General features: G+C 36.3%; 1 protein-coding gene across 1 annotated transcript in view; it reads left to right on the top strand.

Annotated features, from left to right (window-relative positions):
- RNF169 (ring finger protein 169) overlaps positions 1 to 12466 on the top strand; it is a 77243-nt gene that overhangs the window by 41827 nt on the left and 22950 nt on the right. Inside the window, exons 3-4 of the mRNA XM_081061876.1 lie at positions 4170 to 4316; positions 9870 to 9988. Coding sequence (XP_080918002.1) covers positions 4170 to 4316; positions 9870 to 9988 — 266 coding nt within the window. The remainder of the gene's footprint in view (positions 1 to 4169; positions 4317 to 9869; positions 9989 to 12466) is intronic.

Consider the following 12466-nt stretch of genomic DNA (forward strand, 5'->3'; position numbering starts at 1 on the left):
CGTCCTGGGCGGGACACAGCAGGCCAGTGTGAGACTTCATCATGTTACTCAGAACCACACGAAATTTCAAACTTACGAATTGTTTATTTCTGGAATTTTCCACTTACTATTTTAGACCATGGTTGATTGTGGGTAACAGAAACTGCATAAAGCAAAATTGTAGATAAGGGGGGACTACTGTGTGTATATGTATGGGTTTTTTTCCCTTGAAAATTGCCTCATATCCAAAAAAACATAAATAACTCTTACAAATTACTCGGGGAAAAGCCCAAATATCTAAAAGAAAAAAGGCACTTCATAAAAGAGGATTTCCAAATAGTAAACATATGAAAAGCTGCTCTACGTCTTTAGTCAGAAGAGAAATGCAAATTGAAGTCATAATGCAGTACAAATATCGACTCACTGGAATGTCTGAAATAGACAAATAGTGTTGAGTGTCAACAAACCTGAGAACAACTGTCATTCTGCCACACTGGGGCATGGCAATGTGATTTGTACAACCAGTGTGGAAAACTGTGGCAGCATACCCATACATTATGACTAAACAGTTTCTTTTCTAGAATATACCCCACAGAAGAGCATGTGTATTAGGATACATATTCACAACTGTGCATAGCAGTTAATGTGTAAATAGCCAAACATTAGTAACTACGCAAATATCCATCAGCGATAGAATGGTCGAATTGTTTTGTAGTCAAGCAATGGGATAGCATAAAACAAGGAGAAAGAAACTACATGTACCTTCCTGGATGCATCTCACAGATAGAATGGTGACTGAAGGAAGAGAGATTTAGTACACGTATAGGATTCCACTTATATAAAATTCAGAAATAGTAAAATGATTTTTTTTTAGTGTTAGAAACTGGGACTGTGATTACTTTTGGGTGAGAAGTAGGCACAAGGGGTACTGGTTAACATACCGGTCTTTGATCTGGGTGGTGGTTATGTGGATATGCTAATTTTGTATAATTTATCATGCTTTACAGTTATGAGTTGTACGCTTTCTGGGTATAACACTTTGATTTTTTAAAGTTTATTTTGAAAAATTAGGGCAAAGTAAAGATATTTTTTAGGAAAAAATTGCATGGTATTATTAGTAGTGTGAGTAGGAGATTACAGAAGTCAGTAGTTTTTCTCTAATAATTAGTATCTGAAAGGGAAGCAACAAAGTCACTGCACTTACAGTAGTGGGCAGCTTCACTGTTACAGCTTGAGATGATCTTGTTTGGGCCCCTGCTGCTTGCCTCTTGCTTTTCAGTCCTAGGGCTTCTCTGTTGTTGCTGCTGCAGTGCCCACCTTGGGAACGTACTCCAGTCCTACAAACCAGTGTGAGGTGATTTAATACCCGTGGAACAAGTTTTGGTCCGTAGGAGGTGGGAGTCAATAGATACATGCTTCCCTTTTTCTCCCGTCTCTGACAGTCTTAAGATGCATTTCTTAGTTTCTCATTTTGTCCTCTGTAGCCAATGATTGGGCCAGTTGTTGCACCCCATTTATTGGGTGTCTTTTATTGTTATGCTACTCCATCATTAACTCCTGCTCCCCAATAAAGTATTCATGCATAAGCCTTCTTATCAGATTCAGCTCGGCCCACCATCTAGCCCAAAATGTCAGTAATGCTGAGGTTGAGAAACCCTGGTATCTGAAGCCACTGGCTTGTTTTAAAATTCAAACTCTTCAATATTCAATCACTGTGACTTTGGGAAATAACCACTGAGTGTTGATTTTTGTGTCTATAAAATGATAATGATAGATACAAACAGAGCCCTTAAGGATTAAATGAGGTAAGCTCTATAAATGCAATGCCTGGGACATAGAAGAGTTTAATAAATAACAGCGATTGCTATTTCTTACTAAAGTGTATATGCTACTTTCTGAGGTTCTCAGAGGCATTTTTCCCTGAGTATAAAAACTCTTTCCTAGAGACCAAGTTCTCAAGTCCTTATAAATAACCACAAAAAAATAACTTCTGCAGAATCTAGTATAGAGCAAACAGCAACATGATTCATGTGAGGATTTCAGTGGATATACGGATTTTTCAGTTGTGTAAACTTTTAGCTTTAAGATGATTCTGTGTTAGAAGAGACTCAGATTTGCAATGAAAAGGTGGTTTTGCCGGCAACACAAGTCTGTTGTTATAAACTTTGAGAACAGCAATAAACATTATTAGGAGGCTGAAGGATACATTCTAAAACACTTAGGAAAGCCAACTCTGCCCAAGTCAAACAAGAACACAAGAGAAGAGGAAGAAAAGCAAATCCATAACCAGGGAGAAAGCAAAACTGAAGTCTATGCTAACTGCCCACATGAAAGATCAACGCCTTTTAATGATCTTACTGATCATTTAATGATCTCACATACATAATATGTAAATTCCATTAAGCACTAAACAAGTTAACACTAAATATGTAAAACAGAAAATTTAATAGTTTTTTTAAATAGGAAAATGTACACACACACACACACACACACACACACACACACACACACACACACACACATATATATATATAGTTGGGCCCTGTCCTGTGCATTTAGGATGTTTAGTAGCAATCCCTGGCCTCTAGCCACTAGATGCTAGAACACACACACCCCCACCCCTAAGTTGTGACAACCAAGTGTCTCCAGACATTGCCAGATGTACCCTGAGAGGCAAGATCACTAGTCAGACTGCGATAAATCTTAATTTGAATTCCAGCGCTAGGGCTATGACTCTGTGAATTTGAGCACATTACCTTATTCTTAAACCTTAGTTTCCTTAAGTGAGATAAGGTATGTACTGGTATAGTGCTTAGCTCAGCACCTGACACAAAGAGTTCAATATAACAATTATTATGATGCTAAACCCAGTTCTCCTTTGTGCCATTCTGTCTCTCCATCCTCTAAAAGTGAAATGCCCTTCTGTGTAGCCTGTGGTCAAGTCGTTAAACAAGAATTTCTCAGTAAGATCATTAAAAGGCGTTGATCTTTCCTGTGGGCAGTTAGCATAGACTTCACGTTTGCTTTCTCCCTGGCTATGGATTTGCTTTTCTTTCTCTTGTGTTCTTGTTTGACTTGGGCAGAGGTGGGAGTACCTTATTTCATTTAAATCTGCTCCTGACATTACATTGTGTATGGTGTTCTTTAAATATTCATAACCTCTGGAATTAGACTTAATGTGTTAAAGACTAGTTCATGATTCAGATCTGTACAAATTGGAAAGGTAGGATTAAATCTTTATTGTTGTTTTGTTTTTTTCACCCTGAGGCAACAACCAATTAAAGTATTTATTCTTTAGCTTTATTTTTTTGCAAGTATTTTGCAAATGTTAGTAGCCTGTAATTGCTTTGATACATATTATGTCATTTAAATTTTATTAAAACCCTGGGCAATGAAAAGAGAATAACAGATTAGGAAAGGGAACTTGTGATGTACTGTAAGTACACAGCAAGACACTACATTAAGTACTTTATTATCTCATTTACTTGTAGCACTATCTGCAAAGTAGGTAGCATTGTCCCTGTTTTGTAGGTGAGCATCTGATGGTTTATTTGCCGAAGATCATATAGCTGGTAAATAAGTGACAGAACCACTAGAACCCAGGTTTTTATTCCAAAGCCTATCTTGTTTTCGTAATGCCATGCTACCTCCCCCAAATGACGAGCATATGCCTTTGCCTTGAATTTCTTTGTAGGTCATGTATCTTGACCTATTCTCTGAATCACAAAATAGCATAAATTGTAGGACTTTGGAACTGTGATCAGTCATTTTTTTCTGTTACTACTAGTGCTACAGACCTGTCTTGCCTAGCCTAGCTTCTCTGGCCCTGTGGCCTACATCTCTGCTGCTCTCCTGGTCCAATACATTTGTATCTGGCTTATGGGAATAAGTTTTTAGGTTCAACCTTTTTTTGCTAAATGAACAAATTATTTTTTGATTGTGTGTATTATCTTATTTTACGGGTTCATATTGCTTAAAAATTCAGAGCAGTTAAATCTTAAGCCATGAAGAGGTATGTTTGGCAAGTCAAGTAAAAGCAGACATTAAAAATTAAGAGGACTTCATATCTAATAAGGAAAATAGTATCAAAACTGCCTTGTGATCTGTTTGTTCTCATAGATACTGAATAAAAGATGTTTTTAAGTCAATAGTTGCCTAAAACTCTGTCTTGGTATGATTTGTAATTTTAGCTGAGAGAAGAAAAGTTACAAGACGAGAAAACCTCTGAAGATCAAATCCATAAGCTGTTACCAGAGGATACAGAAACAGGGAAAAGGAAAATGGATGAACAGAAAAAAAGAGATGAACCACTAGTACTGAAAACAAATCTGGAGCGTGTAAGTAGATCATCTTTTTGATGGACATCTGCCTCAAAATCAGTAATTAGCCCAGGTGGCATGGATCTGCAAAACCAGTAACAGTCATTGACTATGCAGCTTAAGAGTAGTCAGGAACTTAGTGTCCAGATGAGAGCTGGAGAAAATAATTTATGAATGGGACAGTGAGACTGTGTGGAAAGATTAAGGGAACAGTGGGGAAAAGGATTGGAGGAAAAACCTAGTATACTACTTGTTGTAAGTTTCATATGTGTATTGTCATTTTGACTTATGTGTTGTCATTTGACATTTGAGTTTTGTATGTCTTACATCCTCTACTAGAGTTCCTGAAAGCTTGACTTTTACTTCCCTGTTTTCTTTATAATGCTCTAAGCAGCACAGTGGTAGATACAAGATATTAGATTATATGAGATTAGATACTTAATTTAAACTTAACCTAATTACACTTCTACTTGTGCCTTATCTTGCCTGATTTTTTTTATTACTTATTTACCAAGCATATTACTGGAAAAGGTTATAAGTGGTTTAACTTACATAAGAAAGCGCTTTTGTAGGGTCGACTGAGTAGCTCAGATGGCTAATTACGATTGAGTTTTTTTCCTTTAGTAAGTCATATTGGATTGTACATCTTTTATTGCTTGCTGAATGTATTTAATATCTTTTAGAGTCATATCTTTTAAAATAGTTTGTTATTGAGGCTTGTTAGTATTTCCATTATATTTCCAATTAGCCAGAATTAATAAAGCTTTACTGTATAAAAATACAGACAACATAGAATAGAGACAAAAAAAAAAAATCTCTGGATCAGAAGTTTGCCTCTTAAACAGGTCCCAGCATGAAATAACTTTGGCCAGGTTATTTAAGTTCTCTGTGCTTTTGATTTACTCTTTGCAGAGGCATTTTTCCTGAATTTCAAAAATTTAAATTATTTAAGCTTTCTTGGATTGATAGTATTTGCTGATTGTCAACAGGCACGTGGGGCTTTTAAATTCCAGTTATAATCTTTATCATTTAATTATTATTAAAAATAACTTGTTTTTATTGATAATAGCCAGTTATGCAAAATGTTTTGTGCAAAAACACATAAAATCTGATCTATGGACACTTCGTGTTTTAGATTTTTGTGATTTTTTACCCCTTTTCTGTTTGCTTTTCTATTTCTGAGGACTTTTAAATGGCTCTGATTTTGCTTTAAATGTCTTAAAGAGTTTTTGGTGTTGAACAGATAATTTTGTTTAGTTTAGCCAAGGCTGAATTCAAATTGAGACCAAAGAGAAGCTCAAGTAGACATCAGTGGAAAGCCAGCTGAAGGATTATATTTTATATAGACAGTATTATGATTAAAGCTGGACTATTTCCCCCTCCTGCCCCTGAAACCTCAGTGACTCCATGTCCTGTGGAATCCAATGAGAACTCTTCAAGCCAGCATTCAGGTCCTTAGTGTTATTCTAGCTTGTTTCCATCCTTACATCCCAAAACTCTAGGGAATGCAGATGTTGCTTTTCCCCAAATATGTACTCTGTATTTCCCCTCCTTAGAGTCTTTGCTCTCCCATCTTTTATTTCACTGAAATGTCACCCTATTTACCTGTTGAAAGGCTATTCATTTTCCCATGTCCAGTTCAAAAGCTGTCACCTTCCTGGAACCTACAGAGATTCCTCACTTGTTTCTCCTTTCCCATCATCTACTCTTCCCTACCAGCTTCCCTCCCTGTGCTTTGTAACTTTTACAGAACTTACTTCATTCTCCCTTACATTATGGTTATTTGTGTGTTTTTTTCTCTACTAGATTTGTAAGTTTCTTGAGTATAGGAAATGTCTTACCTATTTTTAAATCTCCCATAGTACCTTGCATAGCACAAGTGTTTGATACATGTTGAATTCAAATGGAGGAAGGAAAGTGCTTATTCCAGAATCAGAGATTATCATGTTATTTGTTCAGAATGGAAATAAAATGGGCAATGTTTAATTTATTATGATTTATTATGGTATCATTTGTATCAATAATAATGTGAATTATTGGAAAACAATTTGGTATAACAATTATAATTATACCAAAGATTATAAAACAAAAAGTGAAAAACTGCTTGTCATCCCATAACCTAGAGATAATCCCTATAAACATTTTAGTAAATATTCTGCCAGACTTTCTAAGTGCTTGTGTGTATATCTATATCTATACAGTATATATATATACACACATATATATGTACTGCATATTTTTTTTTTAGAAAATACAACCCAGTGTACTTACTGTTTTATAACTTTTTTTAATAAACTTAAATTGTAGATGTCTTTCCATGTAAATAAAGAATCTCACATCATTATTTAGTGGTCTGTTAGTATTTACTGTAGAATTTATTTAACTTAATCCCCTATTGATGATATTATATTTTGCTATCTAAAACACCACTATGATGAGATTTACTTGTCTTATTAGTTCCTTAGAATAAATTACCAGAAGTGGAATGACCAGGTCAAAGGGAGTGTCCTTTTCAAGACTTGGTACTTATTACTCATTTGACCTCCACAAAGTTTGTATATAGTTATACTCCCATCAATAGTACAAGTACTAATTTCCTCATACCCTTGCCAACCCTGGGTATGATCATTCTTTTAATTTTAGGTATATTTTTTTAAAATATCACTTTGGGGATTATATTATGCATGTTTTATACCATTTTAGGAATCCATAGTGCTATGGGCTTATTTTTATCCAAAGGGAAAGATAAGAGGTATTTTCCTACCTTAATGGTTCTAGGTTTTTGGGGGTGGAGCTACCGTGTTTCCCCAAAAATAAGACCTAGCAGGACAATCAGTTCTAATGAGTCTTTTGGAGCAAACATTAATATAAGACCCGGTATTATATATTATATTATATTATATTATATTATATTATATTATATTATATATTTTATACTAGACTATACTATATTATAGTGTATTATATTATAAAGACCCAGTCTTATAGTAAAATAAGACCGGGTCTTATATTAATGTTTGCTCCAAAAAACGCATTAGAGCTGACTGTCCGGTTAGGTCTTATTTTCGGGAAACGTGGTATAGAAGGATGGGGGGCACTTTCTGTAATTATTTATTTATAATAATAAATTTATTTTTCAACAATTAAAAGGAACCTAGTGTATGTATTATAATACTACAGTTTTTTCTTAAAAGATTTTAGTATTTAAATTGATAAAAATCTATCTTTCATTGAGCACTTACTAGGTGCTTCTAATGGTTTATCACAATCTATGTGGTAGCAGTCTTTATAGATGAGGAAACTGAGGCTCAGAAAGATAAAACAACTAACTTGCAATGACCATGATAATAGAGCTGGGATTTGAACATTCTTTTATTTGCTACTGAATTGATTATGTAGAAAGACCTAAATACAAATTGCCATTATTTATTCCATTGAGTCTATAGATGTCAAATCTTTTTTTTTTTCCAGAGTTAAGAGAATATCATATAAAATTTGAGAATGGGTTAGTACTATTAAAAAGTTTCTCGAGTGTGTAGTCTGTACAGCAGGGTTCTTTACTTTAAGGAGTGATACCCTACAAAATTGAAAAGCTTCTCTGCAGGATGGCCGGTTAGCTCAGTTGGTTAGAGTGCGGTGCCCTTAACAACAAGGTTGCCTGTTTAATCCCCACATGGCCCCCTATGAGCTGCGCCCTCCACAACTAGATTGAAACAACTATTTGACTTGAAGTTGATGGGTCCTGGAAAAACACACTTAAAATAAATAAAAGTTGAAAAAAAACCACCTCCTTCCCCTTCCTATTTGAAAAAAAAAAAAAAAAGGAAAGTTTCTCTGTAAATTGTAATCCTTCAGCTATTTCTCAAAGGCTAACTTAGGAAATGTAGCCTGTTGTATGTCTGTGCCCCTCAGCCTAGAGAATCACAAAGCATTTCAGGAATGCAGGGTACTCTAAGCCATAAGACGATGCCTTGCAGGCCTGTCTACAACTTTCACTTTGATAGTCATTTGATTCTATTAGATCACTGGTTCATCATTAGATGATTAGACATTTTTTGTTTACCTGCTCTCTCATGGTATTGGGAGTCTTAAAGAAAAGATGGTCACTTGCTCTGATAGAGTTTATTGTCTAAAGCAGCAGACAGACTCTTAAATAAAAAGCTCCAGTTCAGTGTGACTGGTTGCTCTCTCTAAAAAGACTCTACTATTGAATCACGAGGCAAATCATCGCTATATGTTGTATGCAAAGGCACGCGTAAAAGCCACTTCAAATGTAAATTGAAAGGCTCAAAAAGAGACTCTAAAATAAAGTTAAGGTAAATGAATGAGTACCAACAGATGGAAAATGCTGACTCTAGGGGTATGTGGAAGCCTTGCAGAGACAGTGACACTTAAGATGCCTCTGAAGGGCCAATGAGTATTTTATAGGCCGACAATGTGGAGGGGGAATATCAGGCAAAGGAAACAGCATGTCCAGAAGAATAGAAGGTTTGCAAGACTGTGACGATAGCTGTGGAGAGTAGAGTAGTTTGGTTGTACCAGACCTCAAGATGTTCCCTGTGTAGGAACTGGTGTGAGAAAAACTATGAAAGAAGGCTGAGTCTAGTTTTGAAGGTTATTGTATTATGTTGAGGTGTTTAGACTTGACCTTGAAGTCACCAATGGTTAAGCAGGATTCTATGTGTGTTTGATAAATAGGATGGAAGGGATGAGAGAGAAGAAAGGCTGAACAGAGTGAAACCAGTACGGAGATTATTGCAATAGTCCAGGCAGAAGATGATGAGAATCTAAGGAAAGGCAATGAGTGTTCACGGGAAGTTAGGTCTGAGAGACACTGTAGCAGTAGAATGGAGTCTGGAAATAGCATGAGGCAGTTTGGAGACAGATGTGCTGGATTTAAGTAGCAGCGTTATCTACTTATTAACTCTCCAGTCTTACTCCTACCTAGGCAAATTAACTACTCTGAGCCTCAGTTTGTCATCTGTAAAAGACAGGTAATAATCCCTTCTTAACAGAGCTGATATGAAGAGTAAATGAAACAAAATATTTAGATGTGTTGGGATACTCAAAACCTCTAGACCAGGGGTGTCCAAACTTTTTTCAACGTTTTTCACCAAGGGCCATATGCAGTAAAATACACAAACAGCTGGGCCACTCACTCGAGGTGAAGTACGTATTGCCTCACCTGGTTTATTTAAGTAAACTAAATATATTTTTGGAATTTGCTGAGGGCCAATTAACAATGGATTGCGGACTGTAGTTGGCCCGCGCACTGCAGTTTTGACACCCCTGCACTAGACAATGTTATTATGGCTTCAAAGAAAGAGTCCTAGATGACATTGAGGCTTTAGCTGGGTTGATAGTGTGGCTTAGAGAAGATAGAGTTTGATTTGGGATATGTTAAGTTTGAGCTACATTTGGGATATCCGGATTGGGATCTCCAGGAGGCGGCTGGAAACGTCGACTGGAGCTCAGATAGAAGTGACATATAATAGAGATTTGAAATAACAGCTATGGGAGATTCAATGGGAACCACAAATGGACAGTGTTGTCTCCCTTGTCTCCTGCCAGTGTCCTGCGCGTCTCTCAGATTCAGAGAATGAAGAACCTTCCCGAGGCAAGATGACACAGACACATCGCTCGGCATTTGTTTCCAAGAACAACTCCTACTCCTTAGCTTTCCTGGCAGGGTAAGAGACTGATAATGAATTCAGTCAAGGTTCTTTCATCTTTGGGTATGAGACAAAAGACTGGGGGAGCAAAAGTATTTGTTGTAGCTATTTTGGGCGAGGTGGGAACTGGTTTTCAAATATCGAATAGGGACAAGGGGGCTGACCTGCGTTTTTAAAGAAAAGTAAATTTTATCCATTTCTGGTATCTTCAGGGTAAGACTGTGATGATAATTGCTTGGCTGCAAAGCGTGAACTTTCCATCCGGGAAAGAAACAATTAGGCCTTCCCCAGCTGACAACATCCATGGATTCTCTCTGTGGACTTTTTTCTCTTAGTAGGAAGGGAGGCCAGAGTTGATTTTATTGTTTCAATGTCTAGAACTGAAAATGTATCTTGATGTATTTCAAGAAGGCAAACTGCAAGTCCCTAAGACCCTTGCCAAGGAACCTCTCGATCCTTTAGACTTTGGCAGGCCCTGAGGAGGAGAGGCGGGAGGAACTGGATTGGATGTTGGATGATTGGGGAATAATGAAGGGCTAGATGGAAGGAAGGAAGGAAGGGGAGGAAGAAATGGAAGAAAGTAGGAGGGAATCATTCATTCAACAGACATTTTGTAAGCAGCTATTACGTGCCATACTCTGTTTTAATATAAAGATGAAAAGACAATCTTTACCCTACTTTGTTATCTATTTTTGTTTATAGCTGGCATTGCTCACCCTTATTTCTAGGATTCCTCTCTTTCTTTCCAGTAGCACTGTAAAGTAGATCTCTTGCTGTCCTCATGGACACACACCTGGACCCTTTTTATCAAGGCTTTTTATTGCTAGTCACTAATATGACCCCAAAAAAGCTACCAAGTTTGAGAATGTTATGAAGTATACACTATTGTGATCCCTGATGTAGTTTCTGTATCTGAATTCTTTTTGTATATAGTCTTTTGGAGCACTGATTTCCTGTTATTTCTAAGAGTAAAATTCACTAACTTCACCCCTCCCACCACCCCCAAATGCCGCCTCTTCTCTAGGTAATGGTAGCTCCTTCCAGGAGGCTTTTTCCTAGAATATTTATTCACTCATGACATTTGTTGAATGGACACTGTATTGTAGCCACTTAAGCTTGATTGATGTAATCAGGACCCAATAAGTAACATGTAAACCAGCGTACTTTACATTTATGATGAAGATGAAACTGGCTTGTGCAGATGAGCTTCAACTATAGATGCCCTCTCAAGTTAAAAAAGATGGCGTGACTAAGAATTGCCAGCTGCTGATTGTGTATATGGATTCCCCCCACCCCATTTATAGCAGGCATATCTTAATGATTGTAAGAGGGATCGACTGAAGAGAAAAAGATCATATCGTTCTTCCAAACAAGTCACAATAAATACTTACTGAAACAAGTAAATGTTGATTTGGGCAATCTATGATTAATTAATTAATATCTCATAATTTGGAATGACTTGGGGAAAAAAGAAATTTTTATTAAAATCCAAATATTCCAAGGCCAAATTACCCTAATTAGTTGGAGTGGATATTAAACAGGTGAAATTACTTATAACCTGTTCCAGTCTCTCCCCTTATAATTCATTCTTTTAAAGCTGGTAGCAGAAATGAAATATAAACAGACACATACATACATACAAACAAAGCTGGTATCAGATTAACACGTCATTACTTAGACATGCCTATCAACAAACTTAGAAAATTCTTCTCTAAAGGGTAAAATGTAAAGCCTATTACGGTGGGGTGTGCTTGAGTATGTGTGGCTCTGGAATATCTGTAATGTATCTTCTTTTCCTGCTCCTTGGCCCATCCTTGCCTTTATCCTCTACCATTGAGCCACCATGGAACTAATTTATAGGAAAATATTCACTTAACATTTTACTGCAAAGAAATGCTTGTGATTAGTATTACACATTTCTGGATTTCAGTGTTCATGTTTTCCAAATATCCAAGGTTGTGGGCTGAGTTCAGTTATTAATACAGTTATTAAAACAATTGGATTTGTTTGGTAGGAAATAGTTTGCTGATGTCATGGAAAGCTTAGGTTGGAAAATCTATTATGGTAAGTAATGCTGTGAATTGCATCTCTTATTTAGTCAACATGCTTTTTTCGGTAGGTAAGAAAAGAAGTTCCAGTTGCAAACGTTAACAATGAGATGTAGCATATGGATATATTGAAAAAGAATTAGCTTGGTGGTGGTTGCACAACATTGTGATTGTAAACTTAAAACAGTTAAAATTTACCACAAAAAAACAATTAGCATTGTTAATAGTTTTGGGATATTTCAAATGTATTTTTTTCTGTTAACAAAAGATTTTCTCTGAAAGTTTTTTCCTAAAGAGTGTTCATATGTAAAAACTTTTAAAGTTTTTACAACTACTTAAATCAAAGAAATCTGCATTTGTTTTACTTACCTGCTTTGTAAACTTTTCTTCCTTAAGCCCAAAAGCATGGAGGTAAAAGTAAAGTAGGCCTGATAGGATGGTTATTTTG

The sequence above is a fragment of the Rhinolophus hipposideros genome (assembly GCF_964194185.1).
Source record: "Rhinolophus hipposideros genome assembly, chromosome: 10".
Lineage (NCBI taxonomy): Eukaryota > Metazoa > Chordata > Mammalia > Chiroptera > Rhinolophidae > Rhinolophus > Rhinolophus hipposideros.